Source organism: Macrobrachium nipponense, chromosome 28, assembly GCF_015104395.2.
Source record: "Macrobrachium nipponense isolate FS-2020 chromosome 28, ASM1510439v2, whole genome shotgun sequence".
In the NCBI taxonomy this organism is placed as follows: domain Eukaryota; kingdom Metazoa; phylum Arthropoda; class Malacostraca; order Decapoda; family Palaemonidae; genus Macrobrachium; species Macrobrachium nipponense.
In genome coordinates, this window is record NC_087217.1 from 70,078,645 (window position 1) to 70,098,474 (window position 19,830).

At 36.7% G+C, this 19,830-nt stretch overlaps 1 protein-coding gene across 2 annotated transcripts in view; it reads right to left on the bottom strand.

Annotated features, from left to right (window-relative positions):
- Nucleotides 1-19,830, bottom strand: part of LOC135201864 (conserved oligomeric Golgi complex subunit 3-like) — a 158,367-nt gene that overhangs the window by 18,314 nt on the left and 120,223 nt on the right. For both annotated transcript variants that reach the window (XM_064231166.1, XM_064231165.1), the window contains 4 exons: nt 15,576-15,744; nt 8,050-8,196; nt 7,728-7,871; nt 2,369-2,575 (listed from right to left, as the gene is read on the bottom strand). In XM_064231166.1, the coding sequence (XP_064087236.1) occupies nt 2,369-2,575; nt 7,728-7,871; nt 8,050-8,196; nt 15,576-15,744 (667 nt within the window). The remainder of the gene's footprint in view (nt 1-2,368; nt 2,576-7,727; nt 7,872-8,049; nt 8,197-15,575; nt 15,745-19,830) is intronic.

A 19,830-nucleotide genomic window follows, 5' to 3' on the forward strand; every position in this document is an offset into this window, starting at 1 on the left:
TCCAATTTGTTGCAAAATGAAGGTAAATGATTGAATATTACTGGAATATAAGAGTTTTAGATTACAATTGCGTTTTTCGACCATTTCGGTAGAGTCAAAGTTGACTGAAGGTTGAAATTTTGGCACTTATCGTTATTTATATGAAAATATTTCAAAACTAATAAAAGTTACAACCATGGGTTGTTTTTAGTTGTATTGTGCATGAAATTGCACCCATTTCCATATATAAAACTTTATGTAACGGCTAATTTAAAATGGTGCAAACATTACGACAATCGCACATATGATTTTTTCGGAAGAGTTACCGCACGGACGTAAGGAAAAAGTTTTTCCATAAATCGAAATATTGTGCCAGATACTTCTAATTTGTTGCAAAATTTAGGTAAATGATTGAATATTACTAAAATATAAGTGTTTTAGCGTAAAATTGCGTTTTTTTACCATTTCGGTAGAGTCAAAGTTGACTGAAGGTTGAAATTTTGGCACTTATTGTTATTTATATGAAAATATTTCAAAACTGATAAAAGCTACAATCATGAGTACTTTTTTTTTTATTCTACATGAAAATGCGCACATTTTCATATATAATACTCCATGTAACGGCTAATTTAAAATGGTGCAAAAATTATGTCAAAGTGACGAAATAATTTCAGAGATTTGTCACTAGTGCGACACGAAAGAAATTCGCGCCTGCGTAACGATTGTAAACAAAACAACACCTTGATCCATGAACTCCCAGCATCCCCCAAGGCGCGTGATTCAAAAGTTTTCAGCTGGTAGGCCTATAAGTATTTTTCCGCGAATTTTAAAAAAACTTTTCTATGTCGATGTAAATTACGTCCAATCGGCACCCGACAGACAATTTATCTCGACGTAAAATACTTCCAATAGGCGTTTAAGGGTTAAGTACAGGACGGAAGGTTTGTATACTGTATAGGAACAAATAACATTTTTGAAAGTAAAATGTATTTTTCCCTAAACACACTAACCTGGAGTCCTTTACTTGTATGGTCCCGCCAAACACCCACCCTCTTGATTCAGGGGTCTTCATCAAAGTCCGGGTTGTAATCAAAGTAACGACTCAGTGATCTGGTGGGGAGGCGTTGCTTCCCCACCACCGGGCAGGTACTACCGGCCCGGTAGTTACTACCTCAGTATATAAAAGAATGTATTAGCCGGTAGTTTCGGCTGAGCTGCAATCTATCCTAAGTAAAGGACTCCAGGTTTGTATGGTTGGGGAAAAATGCATTTTACTTTCAAAAATGTCATTTTATGTTGAATTTTGAATTTTTATTTCTTTTTAAGAAATTGTAATTTCATATCAAATTTTGAATTTTCATAAATTCTTTTTTATTGTAGAATAAATAAATTTAGATGAAAATGATAACATAGTAAACATGACAGACAAAGAAACTGAGATGGGTGCTCACAACCAAGTTTGTTAGGCCTAGCAGGAGTGAAGACATGCATGATCCACCTCAAATGGTTCACAAAGCCTTCCTTCAGCAGAAGAACTTTTTGCGGAGGATTAGATAGAGGAGTTTGAAGGTCTTTTGGCAGAGGTTAGGTAGAGGAAATTCCAACCAAAAGGTTTTTTTAAAGGAAATGACTGTATCGTACAGTACACTTGCACCCAATGGTGGCAGTGTTTACAAGTAGGAGTTTTCACCATCATGGGTGTAATTTTAAACTTTTTCAAGTTATTAAAACCTTTTTAATATTTTATTTATCCATAAAAATTCCATATTAGAAAAATTTACAGTATAGTACATATAAAGTATTGAAAATGGGTAGTATAAAAAAGTTTGACTGGCTAAGTTAAGTTGCCGTCTGCCTCGGCCCTAATAGAATTACTATTCCCATAATTTTCCAGTTATGTGAGGCTGTGGATCGACCAAATTCTCGCATAATTGGGGACTGTACTGTATTTCCTACACATTAAACAAACAAGGCACAAGTTGCCACTTCTTTTTGCTTGCGAATTTTGTGAGGAAATATAGTAATTTATTATATTTCACAATCAAGTGGCGGGTGACTATATGTATATGCAAAAAATACACAGAGATTACACTGCTGGTTACTATTGTTGTTCAAGTCTACAGCTGTTCCAGTGTGTGCTGAAGAATACTCCATATATGAAAAGCTTGAGATTGTTACCCCATAGGAATAAATAAAGGTACTGATTATGGGAACTCTGATCTCAGTAGCAGGGAGGAGAAGCTATACACAAGGCTGCTAACGTGTTACTAATAAGGCAAGTTGAACTAGGGAATTGGATTAACCAATCAAGACTGAAATTCTCATAGCAACTGTTTGTATTGTGTGTGGAAATTTTCATGTAAAAAGCACAAAAGATAAAGGAGCTTACCTTCTCTGGTACTGCAAATGGTTGATTTTTTAAAACAATAGGTTTAACATTTTCTTCTTTATTCATTTGTAGGATAACTTCGGCCTTGGCCAGGAATCTAGTAAGTGGGCTTGAAAGTGTTTCAGTACAAGTAAAAATCAATCGTTCACACAATGTTTTCAGCTGATTGTCAAGATCCCGTTTAGAATCAAGGCGCAATTCTGTTACCTGCCAAAAAGAAATGGTTATGGAATTAATTTTTCACACCTGTATGAACATTAAAATAATAATACAGTACTTCACAAGTATGACAACAGAACAAAATTGGAATAAAATACATATATTTAATGTAAGATTTATTTGTTAAATACTTACCTCTCCATTATACAGGGTGTAAGATGAGTTTATGCAAATATTTTGGGAAATGAAAGAAAAAGTAATTTTGAGCAGAAAATGCTCTATAAAGTTGCATTTTTAACGCTTCATTTGTCAGTGAGGGAAATTTTAAAATAACTATTTATCATAAGTATCAGGTTGAGGGAGGTTGGTTAAAAATTTTTTGGAACTTACTATGCTCAATGACACCATTGTTTTTAATGGACAACTCTTTCTGGAGGCAGAAGGGGTTGTCATGGGGTCTCCTTTAGGACTGTTGCTTGCCATCTTTTTTATGGGACATTTGGAGGAGAGTTTTCTTAATGATTGTCCTGCTAATTTTAAGCCCGTTTTTTATAGATACCTTTGCTTTATTTATATTTCTGTGGCAATGCCAACTGTTTTTTTAGAATATGTGAATGAGGCCCATCCTAACATTAAATTTAAGGTAGAATATGAGAAAAGTGACACCCTTACCTTTTTGGATATAAGAGTAACTATGCCATCAATTTAACACAAGTGTCTTTAGAAAGAGTACTTTCACTGGACTTGGCAATAACATTTTTAGCTCATGTTTTCGTGTATTTAAAATGAATGCTATTTTTACCTTTGTCTTTAGAGCCCTTTGGTACACATCTAATTGGGTCTCCTTCCACCTTGAGGGTTGAATTTCTTAGATTATTTTGTAAAGAACTCATTCCTCCCAAAGCTGGAGTTTAACATTACGTAACAGGGAATTGCTTATGAAGTATCTGTCAACACCCACTCTTGAATTAAATGTACCCAAGCTAACCATGTACGCATCTATTCCATTTATTTATTCGGACAGTTTGCTCTCTAAAGTTAAAAATATTAAAAAAGGAATCGGGTTTTTTTAAACTTACTTTGAAATGATATTAATAACATAATCTCAAAGATTAATACAGAATAATTTAAGGTATACTTGATGTAGGATGTTATTTAAGGTATACATTTGGTATTTGAACTTTTTTTAGAAGGGGTTCTAAGTATTCACAGATTTTAAATATTCGTGGGGAGGCCCTAGTACACATACCCCGCGAATATGGGGGGTCCACTGTAATGCCATTACGGAACGCCTATTATGGCAACTCTTACATTACAGGTTCTTACTGAGTAAATATTCAAAATAAAATAGCAGTACTAGATGGATTAAAAATGGATATTCATGGAAAACCGGGTGTTCTTGGTTTTTTGTTTCAAAAGATGTTGGAACAGCAGTAAAAGCTACAGTACATACTGAATAGGTAATGAAGAGGTAAGGTTTATTTCAAAAGTTATTATGCTTCAGTTAGGGAAGAACACAATTTACTAGTCCTAATTTTCATAAGATTTTAAGCTTCTCATGTAGACAGAATCAAATAGAACCATAAGGTCTATATTTACTATTAACAGGTGATGCCAAGGGACTACACTAAGCATTACTCAAAAGGCGTCATATCAAGGGATACTTATATAGTACATCGCTTTTTTTTAACGGTTTAAATTTTAGTAACATCAAAGTTTTCCTTATTCACTTTGCGTAACTCCTCTTACCAGCTACACATGAAATGAGCTTTCTCCCCTGTCTTCTGTCTACTGCACTCCCTTTCTGCTAGGTCTGCATTCTCCATGATTTTCTTGACCTTAATATTGGCCATAGTTTTGCAATTTTCATACATACTATGATTAACTGTTCCTGCCCACTTCACTTCACCAATAAATAGCAATCTTTAGCCATATCTTCTCAAAATCTCAAATTTTTTGTCAGTACCCAAGTCTATACTGCAAGGAATAGCACATCTCATAAATCTTCCCACAATATAATAATGTCTTTATTTATGTAAGTTTAAATTACATTTCTTCAAAATAATGCACAGTAGCATTAAAAGTGTATCATGGGTTGTTTTTAGTTGTGTTCTACATAAAATTGCGCACATTTTCATATATAAAACTTTATGTAATGGCTAATATAAATTGGTGCAAACATTACGACAATCGGACAAAAAAATGTCTGATTTCTTCGGCAGTTACCGCGCGGACTAATAAAAAGTTTTTTTTTCAAAAATTCACCATAAATTGAAATATTGTGCTAAAGACTTCCAATTTGTTGCAAAATAAAGGTAAATGATTGAATATTATTAATAGAATGTAAGAGTTTTAGTTTACAATTGCGGTTTTTGACCATTTCAATAGAGTCAAAGTTGACCGAATATTGAAATTTTGGCACTTATTGTTATTTATATGAAAATATTTCAAAACTGATAAAAGCTACAACCATGGGTTATTTTTTGTTGTATTCTACATGAAATTGTGCACATTTTCATATATAAAACTTTATGTAATGGCTAATATAAAACGGTGCAAACATTACGACTTTCGGACGAAAAAATTTCTGATTTTTTCGGAAGAGTTACTGTGTGGACTTAAGGAAAAAGAATTTTTCATAAATTCACCATAAATCGAAATATTGTGCTAGAGACTTCCAATTTGTTGCAAAATAAAGGTAAATGATTTAATATTACTAGAATGTAAGAGTTTTAGCTTACAATTGCATTTTTTTACCATTTTGGTTGAGTCAAATTTGACCAAAGGTAGATATTTTGGCACTATCATTATTTATATGAAAATATTCCAAAACTGATAAAAGCTACAACCACGGGTAGTTTTTAGTTATATTCTGCATGAAATTGCGCACAATTCCATATATAAAACTTTATGTAACGACTAATATAAAACGGTGCAAACATTACGAAAATCGGATGAAAAATGTCTGATTTTTTCGAAAGAGTTACCACGCGGATGTAAGGAAAAAGTTTTTTCATAAATTCACCATAAATCGAAATATTGTGCTAGAGACTTCCATTTGTTCTAAAATGGAGGTAAATTATTAAATATTACTAGAATATAAGAGTATTAGCTTACAATTGCGTTTTTCTACCAATTCAGTACAGTCAAGTTGACCGAAGGTTGAAATTTTGGCACTTATTGTTATTTATATAAAATATTTCAAAACTGATAAAAGCTACAACCATGGGTTGTTTTTAGTTGTATTCTACATGAAATTGCGCACATTTTCATATATAAAACTCTATGTAACAGCTAATATATAATGGTGCAAAAATTATGTCAAAGTGACAAAATAATTTCTGAGATGTGTTGCTGATGCTTTTTAGTGCGAGAAGAAAGAAATTCGCGCTTGCGCGCCTGGGTAACGATTGTAAACAAAACAACAGCATGATCCGTGAACTTCCAACATCCCTCAAGGTGCATGATACAAAAGTTTTCGCCAAGTAGGCCTATAAATATTTTTCCGCGAATTTAAAAAAAAAAGTTTTTTGTGTCAACGTTTCATACGTCAATTCGGCATCCAACAGACAATTTTCGTCGACGTTTAATACATCCAATCGGCGTTTAAGGGATCCAATCGGCGTTTAAGGGTTAAGCTACAAATGTCCTTTTAGTTGATAATAATTTTGTCCTCTTGCGGGTTCAAACCAGTGCCCAGAGGAATGCGGAGAAATCAGGACTTCAGTGATGTTATCGACTCATGGCCAAGTTGATAACGTCACTGAAGTCCTGATTTCTCCTCAGTCTGCTGAGCGCTGGTTGAGGAGAAATCAAAGCTTCAGTGATGTTACTGACTCTTGGCCAAGTTGATAACATTACTGAAGTCCTGATTTCTCCTCAGTCTGCTGGGTGCTGGTTCGAACCCACGAGAGGACGAAATTATTATCAACTAAAAAATTCCCCTTCAGGTAACATACGTATATGAAAATATATTAATTCCGAGGTAGAGTGAATGAGTGAATTGGATATTAAAGGACGTTTGTAGCTTAATGCATGTATATGAATCACGGCACTGTGATAAAAATTCATGTCATTGTTATATTTAGTTTTTTAAGTTACAAAATAAATTATGTTTTTATATGATTACAACTAGTATTCAAAAATACAGTGGACCCCCGCATTTGTGGGGGATGCGTACCAGACCCCCCGCAAATATCTCGAATCTGCGAATATTTAGAACCCCTACAAAAACACTTAAATCTGCCTATTTTGTTAGTTCAAACTCAAGAAAACCCAATAAAAAGGCTTATACCTGTTTTTTTTTTTTTAATAGTTTTACCACCAAGAGCATTTAATCAGGAAATTTATATGAAAATTCAGTAATTTGTGGATATTTCTCATTGAAAAATACAGTGAATATGCAAATTTCATGTGCATAATGGGTACATAAATTCCACAGAGAAATCTGCAAATACATGAGTCCGCGAATAGCGGGGGTTGACTGTATACAAATATGTGTTATTTATAGGTATAGCAGTTACTGTATAGTATTGAATCCCACTTCCCGTACAAGAATAAAAGGAGAAAAATAAGGAATAAAAGAAATACGTATTGTAAATCAGGACAGTTTTGCGCTAGAATATATAGCAGAATGCATGTCCTTTTCTTGCCAATTGTGAATTAACAAGAGCACCATCCCATAATTTGTGAATACCTTTGAATTGCTTTGCAAAAGATTATTTTCTCACTATTATAATTGAAATAAATGCACATTTTTTGTATTACAATAACTCCTAATTCTTGTTGTTAAAGAAAGTAAGGAATGGCCAAACTATGAGGTAAAATGCTTCAAATATTTCATCATACACTTATCAACTTAAAATCTTCAAAGCATTAACTCCAAATTCTCATAACAGAAAGTTACGCATAGCCACCAAATAAACCAAATTAAATAAAATGCTTTAAATATTTACAGGCAGTACCCCAGTTATCGATGGACTCGGTTATCAGTGATCCAGTTTTATACTCTTGTCTAGCGCCATAAAATCGGCAATTTATGCCGCCATGACGGTCTGAGTTTCGGTTAATGGTGGTTTTCGCTTATTAGCAACCCACAAGAGGGGAACCCCCACTGATAACCAGGGACTGCCTGTAATTATACACTTATCAACTTAATCTAAAATGCTAACACAAAAGCAATGTGAAATCATTAACATACCTGGGGAGTTCCTTCTACAATGAACTCCAGAAGAGAATTGGTTGAGGAGAGTGAGAAAAGTCTACCCCTCTTCTGTATTAAACCTAAGGCAGCACTTCGTACCTTACTCCAGTCAAGGCTGGTCTCATGTAAACAAGCATCAACCTGTAAAAAAAGTTAAACAAGTGTTTGGCCTACATTCTGATTATGAACAATATATATAGCCTACATTCTCATTCTGAACAATATACATTATCAAGGAAGAGATCACCATGACTGGTGGTTGAAAAATCTACGGAAAAATGTACTCTTCTTGAGACATCTTTAGATAAAAGAAACAAACCTGGAAAGGAGCCATCTGCTCTCGAAGAATGAGAAGATGTTTAATCTCAAATAACTGGGCATCTAGAGGAGATGATGACTTATTGATTGATGCTGAAGCAACACTGAGACTCTGCATACACGCTGCTAGTGCTTCTAATGACACACCCTGTGAAGGAAAATTTCCATAAATAAAGATTTTTACTGTATCACTACTCTAATGATGCCTAAAAGAAAAAAAGGTGGTAAACAATTCTGTGAGAAAAAATACATACATTTTCATAATAAAATTTACCATTAACCCTTTAACGCCGAAGGGGTATAATAAAAATCGTCTCCTGTATGCCGGCGGGGTCTGAGAGTGAGTGCCGAAGCGGAAATTTTTTTTTTCAAAAAATCACAGCGCGCTTAGTTTTCAAGATTAAAGAGTTCATTTTTGGCTCCTTTTTCTGTCATTGCCTGAAGTTTAGTATGCAACCATTAGAAATTAAAAAAATATTATCATATATAAATAATGCGATATATGATAGCGCGAAAACAAAATTTCATATATAATTGTATTCAAATCGCGCTGTGAGCAAAACGGTTAAAGCTAACGAGTTAATATTTTTTTCATTGTATTGAACACTGAATTGCGATCATTTTGGTATATAACACATTATAAAACGATCAAAGCAACACAGAGAAAATATTATCACAAAATGATGCATGAATTCGTAACGCGAGGATGTAAACGATTTTTTTTTTTCAATAATTCACCATAAATCAAAATATTGTTCTAGAGACTTCCAATTTGTTTCAAAATGAAGATAAATGATTGAATATTACTATAATGTAAGATTTTTAGCTTACAATTGCAGTTTTCGACCATTACGAACGAGTTAAATTTGACCAAAGGTAGAATTTTGTTATATATTTTTATTTATATGCAAATATTTCAAAAATGAGAAAAGCTACAACCTTCAATTATTTTTAGTTGTACTCTACATGAAATTGCACACATTTTCATATATAAAACTCTATGAAACACCTAATATGAAACGGAGTAAATATTACGAGAATGTGACGTACGCATTTCAAATATTTGCGGCGGAAAATCCGCGCGCAGACGGAAAGAAAGTTTTTTTTTTTGTTAAATTCACCATAAATCTAAATATTGTGCTAGACACTTCAAATTTGTTTCAAAATTAAGATAAATGACTGAATATTACTAGACTGTAAGAGTTTTAGCTTACAATTGGGTTTTTCGACCATATTGGTAGAGTCAAAGTTGACCGAACGAGGTTTTTTTTCGATTTATCGTGATTTGTATGTAAATATTTTTAAAATGAGAAAAGCTACAACCTTCAATTATATTTTGTTGTATTCTACATGAAATTGCACACATTTTCATATATAAAACTCTATGAAACGCCTAATATGAAATGAAGCAAATATTACGAGAATGCGACGTACGCATTTTGGAGATTTGCGATGGAGAATCCACACGCGGAGGGAAGGAAAAAGTTTTTTTCATAAATTCACCATAAATCGAAATATTGTGCTAGAGACTTCAAATTTGTTTCAAAATGAAGATAAATGACTGAATATTACTAGACTGTAAGAGGTTTAGCTTACATTTGCATTTTTTGACCATTTCGGTAGAGTCAAAGTTGACCGAACGTGGTTTTTTTCTATTTATCGTGATTTATATGCAAATATTTTGAAAATGAGAAAAGCTACAACCTTCAATTATTTTTAGTTTTATTCTACATGAAATTGCACACATTTTCATATATAAAAATTTATGTAACGGCTAATTTAAAATGGTGCAAACATTACGACAATCGGACAAAAATATTTATGATTTTTTTTCGGAAGAGTTACCGCGCAGACATAAGGAAAATGTTATTTTTTTCATAAATTCATCATAAATTGAAATATTGGGCTAGAGACTTCCAATTTGTTGCAAAATAAAGGTAAATGATTGAATATTACTAGAATGTAAGAGTGTTAGCTTAAAATTCCGTTTTTCAACCATTTCGGTCGAGTCAAAGTTGACCAAAGGTTGAAGTTTTGGCACTTATCATTATTTATATGAAAATATTTCAAAACTGATAAAAGCTACAACCATGGATTGTTTTCAGTTGTATTCTACATGAAATTGCGCACATTTCCATATATAAAACTTATGTAACGACTAATTTAAAATGGTGCAAACATTACGACAATCGCACGAAAAAATTTATCGGAAGAGTTACTGCGTGGACGTAAGGAAAAAGTTTTTTCCATAAATTCACCATAAATTGAAATATTGTGCTAGAGACTTCCAATTTGTTGCAAAATTAAGGTAAATGATTGAATATTACTAGAATATAAGAGGTTTAGCTTACAATTACGTTTTATGACCATTTTGGTAGAGTCAAAGTTGACTGAAGGTTGAAATTTTGGCACTTATCATTATTTATATGAAAATATTTCAAAACTGATAAAAGCTACCATCATGAGTATTTTTTTGTTGTATTCTACACAAAATTGCGCACATTTTCATATATAATACTCCATGTAACGGCTAATTTAAAATGGTGCAAAAATTAAGTCAAAGTGACGAAATAATTTCTGAGATGTGTCACTGCTACTTTTTAGTGCGATAAGAAAGAAATTCGCGCTTGTGCGCCTGTGTAACAATTGTAAACAAAACAACGCCTTGATCCGTTGAGCTCCCAGCATCCCCCAAGGCGCGTGATTCAAAAGTTTTTGCCTGGTAGGCCTATAAATATTTTTCCGCGAATTTTTAAAAAAACTTTTTTTATCGACGTTTAATACGTCCAATCGGCACCCGACAGACAATTTATGTCGACGTATAATTCGTCCAATCGGCGTAAGAGGGTTAATGCCCTCACTGGGCATAAAAGTCTCTCCTGTTCCTCTGGTCCGAAAATATCTGAAATGTTCTTAATGACGAACGAGCGAGGCGAGGGATCCGACGGAAGCTTGTTCTTAGCCAAAAAGTTCAAGGCCCAAGAACAAACAGCATTCCCTTGTACAAAACCTACTCTCGTCTACAGCATGAATCTCGCTAATGCGTTTCGCTGAAGCCAGAGCGAAAAGAATGAGAGTCTTCTTCGTCAAGTTCTTCAGGGAAGACGAACAAATAGGTTCAAAGGGAGGTCCAGAAATGAATTACAGGACTACATCAAGGTTCCAAGTCACCAAGTCCCTTGGAGTCTTCGATGTCTCAAAAGACCTTATGAGGTCTGTCAGATCGCTATTCGTCGACAGCTCCAGTCCTCTATGCTTGAAAACCGAACTAAGCATAGCCCTATATCCTCTAATCGTGGAAGGGGATAACTTCTTCGCCGACCTAAGGAAGAGAAGGAAATCAGCGATCTGACTTACAGTGGTCTTAGAAGAAGAGACTTTAGGTTGCTTGCATCATCTTCTGAAGATGTTCCATTTTGATTGGTAAAGGTTGTTAGAAGAAGCGCGTCTGCATCTTGCAATCGCTTCTGCCACTCTCCTTGAAAAGCCTTTCGTTCTGACGAGACTCCTGACAGCCTGAATCATGTCAGCTGAAGCGCGGACAACCCTTGATGGAATCGGTGGAAATGCGGTTGTCTGAGCAGAGAATTCTTTTGAGGAAGTAGCCTTGGAAAATCCAGCATATCCAGAAGGTCCGGAAACCACTCTTTCCTCAGCCAAAACTGGGCTACCAACATCAAGTGAACTCTTTCCTCAGCCAAAACTGGGCTACCAACATCAAGTGAACATCTAGATGGTGCTTCACCTTGTTGATGACCTCCTTTATCATCCCGAAGGTGGAAAACATGTAAGTGTTTAGACCTGACCAATCTAGTAACGTCGCGTCTATTGTCCATGCTAGAGGATCTGTAACGGGGGAGCAGAACAGTTGCAGATGGTTGTTCTTGGATGTTGCAAACAAGTCGATGGCTGGTCTACCCCAAACCTTCCAAAGGTCCCGGCAAACTTCCGTGTCCAATGTCCAATCCGATGACAGAACTTGCCTCCTTCTGTTGAGCTCGTCTGCCAGAACGTTCATCTTCCCCTGAACAAAACGAGAACGAGCTGGATCCGATGTTCTTCTGCCCAGAGCAGTTCTCGAGCCCTTGAGAACAAAGTGAAAGAGCAAGTCCCCCACTGCTTCCGAATGTAAGATGGCTGTGGAGTTGTCCGCATGAACGGCTACGACTCTACCTTCTACCAGACGAACAAACTTCTGAAGGCCCAGGAAGACAACCAGTTCCTTGATATTGATGTGAAGAACTTTCTGGGACTCTGTCCAAACCCTCGACACCTTGCGATCCATAAGCAGAATGCCCCAACCTGTGTCCGACATGTCTGAAAAGAACTGTAGGCTGGGAGGAGTGACACGCCCTCCTGAAGCCTTTCTCTTGAGCCCCAATGAGCTAGATCGCTCTTTATCTAGCTCCAAGCCTACGGAGTAAGCCGTCAATCTGATGGGAACCTTGGCTAGGGGAGGTCTTTCCATGAAAGGGATGGCACAGCCCAGGCGTAAGACTTCTACAACCCAGGCTTCTGCAACTCTGCTCTTCCATTCCTCCCAAAACTGGTGCAGTCTGGCGCCTATAGGTGTGCGAAGGGAGGAAATATATTTTTCTCTCGGTCTTAACTGCTGACCTAGAACAGGATTTGGTGGGTGGTCTAAGGTTTGAACTTGGCCTAGTAAAGGGGTGCAACTTTTCCCGTAAAAAGGCTGCTTCTGCAACGATGACTTGGAAGGAGGCATCACAGCCACAATGGGCTTAAGCCATTTCGTAGATTGAGCCAGTAAATCTGTCGTTGCCTTCTTCCCTAGATCCGACAGATTATTCTGAACTTTGTCTTGAGAAAACAAGTGTGACTTGTTTAGGGGAGCATAAAGTAGGGCTGACTTCTGCACAGTGGTGACTTCCTTGGTGGTAAAGGAGCACAACAGCTCACGTTTCTTCAACATGCCCATCGGGAACAAAGAAGCTACTTCATCTGCTCCATCCCTGATGGCCTTGTCAGAGCAGGAAAGCACCCCCAGCCAGTCCTCCCGCAGATCCTCGGAAAGCGAGGGCAGTCTTTTAGTTTCCTTGCTAAAGCTCCTATTGACCAGTCCAAGAAACTGAAGATCTCTATGACCTTAAATAGGTTACTAACCATGTGGTTTATCTCGGACGGAAGCAAAGAACGTCTTCACCACCGAAAAGGCTGCTCTCCTATTAGCATCAACCAAGGCAGAGAAGTCTCCCTTTTGTTAATGAGCAAGGAAGGAGGGAAGGTGAAAAATGCCTCACCATGGTCTCTCTTAGTCGCTAGCCATCTATCCACCGACCGTAAGGCCTTCCTAGCCACAGAGGAAAGGACTAGCTTGGGCAGGAGTTCTTCTGGTTGCTTCTTCTTCTCCATCATGAAGATCGACGGTGGAGACGAAGGGGTGGCAGGAGAAAAGCCCTCTGGAAAATAGTCCAAGAGGAACCTCATTAAGGACACTTAAGCAGTCGGAGACCGAGTCGAAACCTGACCCGACTCCTTCTCTACTACTACGAACTACTCATGTCCTTGCTTGTGCTCTTCATTCTGCTCAAGCTCTTCTGTGTCCTGCTCAAGCACCTCCGATGGAGCAGGCGACATGGTTGCTTCCTCTTTCCTGAAAGGCAGATTCTTCCCTTTGAAAAAGGACGACAACTCCTCCTCAAATTGTTGTCGAAACGGAGCAAACACCTGGTCTTCTTGGGAAGTTAACTTACTTGATTGGGGTTGAACTGATGATGCAGGCTCTTGCCTCGCTTCAGACGAAAAGCCCAGACCAGAAGTTGAAGAATCCCACTTCGACTGACAAGCAGGTTTACGCCTCACAGGTATCTGCACCTGTCGAATCTCAGTTGAGTCCGCCGAGTCACGAGTCGAATCATGTCCTTCGTACATCTGATCCGCTTGACTACAAGATGGGCACAGAATAGAAAGTGTATCCCTCGACCTCTTGACAGGAGAGGGGAGACGTCAGCAGTCGAAGACCTCTTAAGAGGGTGAGAGGACCACTAAACTACACCAGCGTCTCGTATGCGGAGATGGCGACTCACTGGAGTCTGACAACTCCGCACCAAATGAGACATCTTTCCAACGGCACTCAGTCAAAACCTGATTTGATACTTCAGGTTCGGCAGAGGGAGTGACTGCCCATGGGCAAACCACCCCGTCTCCCTAGGACCTCCAGTACATCTTTTCCGAGGAGGGGGAGCGGGACAGTGACCTTTGTCTAGGAAAACTGGAGGGACGGACAGCCACCCCCTCAGGAAACACTTCGTTTGCACTTGAAATTTTCACTATCTCACTTTTCTCCATGAAGGACTTCATGGAGGTACCTAATTCCATAACAGTATTAGCCAAAATTTCAAATCTCCTCTCGAGCCTTGATTTGAGGCTGGCAATGGTATTAGAAACTGCTACATGAGAAGCTGGTACACGAGTTGGAAGAGAGGTAGTCGGAGGACTGAGAATAGGAGAAAGATGACCTCTTAAAGGAGAAGAAGCAGGAGTAGCAATCTCCACTAACACAGGGGTAGAAGGTAGAGCTACAGAAACCTTACTATCTGCCCTAATGGCTGCTTTCCTCTTCCGATCTGGTAAAACTTTCTTATGAGAAATGAAAAGTTTCCACTGCTCATCATCCCACTCCTGACAAACAGAACACCTCATTTCTTTAGAACACACTTGTCCCCTACATTTAGTACACTTGGAATGAGGATCATAAATTTCCTTAACTAGTCTAGTTTTGCAGCCCTCTGTGCAAAACCTCACTCCTGATGAACTAGAATCTGACATAATTAAGAAAAATTAAGGCAGCAAATGATCCCAAAAGAGTAACTAAGCTAAGCTAACTGCTTGGAAAATACACCGAAAAACTTGTACGTCATCAATAATCCATGAACAGGCTTTGAATTTTAGCCTAGCCTAACTTTCTTTACACAAATGTATAATCTACCCATCTGTACATGTTCTCAAATATACTCGAAATCACCTTAGATCAACAGCACAACAAGACTTACTACCCAAAAACTCCTACTCGACAGAGAGCTCTCTCCTACCAACCAAACAGCACATGCACGTGTCTCCTTCTACCCAGTGTTATTGTTTACATCCAACAGACGCCACCGCCATCTTGTCTTCTATGATGTCACATCCTATGACATCACAACACAACTTAAATACATCAACAGACACCTTCTAAAACCAACCATATGCTGTCCATATATAGGACACTCACTATATTTCAACAATGCATAAAATACCAATAACAATTATACAATGTATAATCACAGGCAAACAACCCTCCAAAAGATGACAAAGAAAGCCCGCAGAGCTACCAATGTTACTCAGGAGCCGGCAGAAATCCAATTGAAGAGATGTCTTGACGTCATACCTGTTTACCGAAAGTGGGCAGTAACTAGTTACCTGAATGAATGATGGCAGCGCCACTGGGAAATTTGAATGTTAGTCTGCCGTGTGTAGAATCCTACAGCTCAGTAGTTACTTGGTAAGACAATAAAATCATGAACTGACCTGAAAGATGCTTCTGTCAACACAGCGGTACAACTTGAATAAGCACATCAAGGTACGACGAACAGTAGGATACCACATCCCATGGAGATCTGCAGGTGACGTACCAACACGAGAAAATCTTTCTTCAGCTCCTTCATTAATGGTAGCTACTTCTTCACTTGTTGCTGACCTGAAATTAGTGGTTTAATTAGAGAATATCACCAAAGTTATATAAATATGTATAAGCAGAAAGCAATGATGAGTACTCTACTGTGAAAGAGTATATGTACATCAGTTTCATACGTACATAATTTTGACTAAAGTAATGCCCCGAACTTATGCAAACTCAAGACACAAACTTTTCATTGGAACCTAACTAATTGTCATACATGAGTTTCTCACAGACACTCAAACATTTGCAAATCCTCGAGAAATCCTGCAAAAGTGTTTATGGTAATTTTTTTTTATGTAATTTATAAATTTTCAAGTTTCTGTGTAAATCAAATAACATTAAATAATACAAATAATAATTCTCTCTCCCTCTCTCTTTTTACTGGGATGAGAGAATTTTATGGTACATGTATATGTTTATTTTTTTGTATGATACATAAATGATTTACCTATTAATAAATAATAATATAACTATAATTACAAAATTTATATGTGATACATATTTTAAACAAAGAAAATCTTGACCTCATCTTTTGTTTAACTAGTTGAAAAGAAGCTTAAGCTTAAAGGCAAAGTTGTCAAATGTGTCAGTGAGTGTTGCCAATTAGCGGGTCAAAGGATTCTCTCTCTCTCTCTCTCTCTCTCTCTCTCTCTCTCTCTCTCTCTCTCTCTCTCTCTCTCTCTCTCTCTCTCCATAATAAATAACTTCACTCTCTTAAGTAAGGACAACTCATATATCTCTCTCTCTGTCTCTCTCTCCCACAGTTAGCACTAAAACATATTTTACAACCTACATATTACTATTTCACTGTATGCCTTTACCTGTACAGTAAATAATTTTAAATTTATCTAATTTTATCTTACGAACTGTAAATGTGTCATTCAAAAACACAAGACACATTACTAAGAGTTGTATTAGTCCATATAAAAAGCACTGATTGTTGTTCATGAAAAGGAATTTCAGAACAAAGAGAAAGAGATAAACTAAAGAAGTTCTTAAAATCAAGGTTGAGAAGATATCTAAAAATAGATTGATCGGATGGGGAAAAGAGAGAAATACGTAGTATACATAATTTTCACACTCCTAAAATTTTACATCAATCATTCATTTCTTTTATCAAGGGTAATTTATTAAGCTAACTTTTAAATGAAAATGACAGAAACTTTAATTTAATTTAAAAGTTATTTTAATACTTAGGGAGCGAGCATGATTTGGGTATACGTATTTAGTTTAAACTCTAAAAAAAAAAAGGAGTATTTATTAGCATTTTTAGAGACTGTGCCAGACTTACGCAAAAATTCACCTTGCGCAAGGGGGGGTTTGGAACCTAATCTTAAGATCGGGCTATGACTGCATAGCATAAACGAACATGAAGTAATGGCATAATGGCTGAGAAGGTGCCTATAGGGCTGCTTTAATGAAGTGGCTTACTCATTTAAATTAATAGAATTGTAGCTGAAAAAAACAGCTATAAAGGAGTGAGCAAAACAGTGCAGAAAATGGAAATCTTGATTTGAGGTAAGAATACAAATTTCAAGTGATCTACAGAAGAATGGAAGGGATCAAATAAGTAATAAAGAGGAAATAAAACTTATAGGCAGGGAGTCTAAGGGTCAAATCAGGAAAAAAATTGTAATCAAATAATTTCTTCACCAATGTGTTCTGATAGGTCCCTAGTATATTACCAAAAAAAACCCTAATGTTTGGGGCCCCTAGGAAAATAAAAGGGGGCAAAAAAAAAAAAAAAAACCAAAATAGCAATTTTTTTACATTTTTGCATTATACTCCTAAAATATGCATTTTATCGAGAACATTATTAGTATATACAAAATCAAATGCAGATAAAATTACCTTCAAATGATATGTAATAATGTATACTTTGCTTTGTTAGTATAGAGAATGTAAGGGTCAAACTGGGAAAAAATTTGTAACCAAACAATTCCTTCACCACTGTGATCTGAAGGTCCTTAGTATTACCAAAAATGCCCCAATGTCTGGGGCCCCTAGGAAAATTAAGAGGGGAAAACCCCAAGAAATAGCAATTTTTTTATTTTTACATTTTTGCATTATACTCCTAAACTATGCATTTTATTGAGAACATTATTATATACAAAATTAAGGCAGGTAAAATTACCTTTCTAAAGATATATAATGATGTATATTTTGCTTTGTTAGTATAGTAGTACCTATGATTCAACAAAGATTGATGTTGAAACCCTGAAAATGCATTTTTCCCAAATTTTGTCTTTTACTTTTTAAATAGGCAATTTTTGAAAACATTTTTGTTGTACTAATAAAATATAACAAATTTACTATAAATGGTGAATAAAACAGGTTTTGACATAGGAAAACCTATTTTTGGTAGTCACTGTTGAGTCCTCAAAGGATTTACCCTCCATGGTTGTGCGCCAGCGCCCCACAGTGATCAGACCAACATCAAAGAAATATCTTTTAGCTTGGTCTTTTAGCCAGGTATTATGCCATAATGATAAACATTATGACAAGTGATAGAGTATAATAGACTTAAAGACAAGAGGGATTTTCTCTTAGTCTTCAGCAAACGCTGTACCCAGTTTCCTACGTCAAAACCTGTAGAAGTGACTACATATTGTGCATGCGCGTCGGCCATCTTGTTTTATGCTCGGGCCGGCCAAAAGACCAAGAATCCATTACTCTGTTGGTCAACGCAGGATGTACCTTTACCCAAATCCCATGGTTTTTTGTCAGGGAAGTGGGAGGGTTTTGAGGAATCAACAGCATCTACCAAAATTAGGTTTTTTCTACGCCAAAACCTGTTTTTTGATAGTGCAGTCGTTGTTTCATCCTCAAAGGAGCATTACAAGGAAACTGACAGGTGACAAAAAACTTAAGCTCACAATGTTCATCCCAAATATCTCAAAGTTTGAAGATTAAATCATTTCAGGTTCAATGTCAAGCCACTAGTTTCAGTAAAAAAGATAACGAAAACAAATAGGATATACTTTTAGCATAAAGTTCTATGGTGACTTGCCTAAGTATGCTGGGTATGGTTGTGACCTTTACGCACCTTCCCCAGCGATAGTCAACATACCCACCTGTTAGGGAGACCCCTGGTTTTCTGTCATGGCGCCTATGGGGTCAGGACTAACCTTACCACCTACTTATACAGCGCATTCGAATTTGTTCCAGCTCATGGCAGTAGTGTTTTAAGAATACTGACTCTGAAAACCACCCAGTACATTCAGAAACTTCTTCAAATGATACATTTCTGGAAAAAGTCCAATGATCTAGGAAAGGAATGTGGGTTAACCTTTTTAATGAGGGACACTAAAATTATTCTTAGCCCTTGTAGAGAGAGTGGTTTGTTCATGCTAGGATGTAGGAAAATTGGACCTTCTGAAACATTTGCCGTGACCTCTAGGTAATCCTCAAGTGCTTGAACTGGGCATAATGTTTTGTCTGCTAAACTAAGTTTTCTTCTAAGAATAGATTTCCTCTTTAAAGGATTCTCATTCTTGGCAAGGAATGATGGCCCAGGGGATAACAATAACTGGTTATCAGCAGTTTGTGTGATATATTGTCCCCGTCTAAGAGAGCCCAATTCACTAATATGTGCTCCTGATGCTAATGCTACCAGAAGATTGCTTTTTGAAGTATGCATGTGGTGGTTACATCAGGTCCATTGAATTGAGGAGCACATAAAACTTTGAGTACCTTATTCAGGGACCAAGTAATTGGAAGTCTTTCAGGAGTGGGTCTCTGTAAAGAAAAAGACCGCAGAAGGGAAGTGACAACTTCTATGTTGGAATCAATCCCAAATCCATAAAGCAAGGGTTCTGTTAATGCAGCCTTGTATGCTATAATTGTTGTAACTGCAAGATGTTTGTCTTCAAAGAGGTGTATATGAAAATTCATTAGTGTTTCTATAGAAATCTCGATTGGGTCTCACTCCGGATATACTCTAACCATTTTCTCCATAAGGACTGGTATTGCCGGATAGATGGTGTCTGTAGTTTTTGCACTAGGTACCTAGCGATATTGGGCGAGTAGTTTTCACGGTAGATTAGATTTAAAAAATCCACACATGAAGGTTTCGGCTTAGAAAGGAAGATGTTTAAATGACTT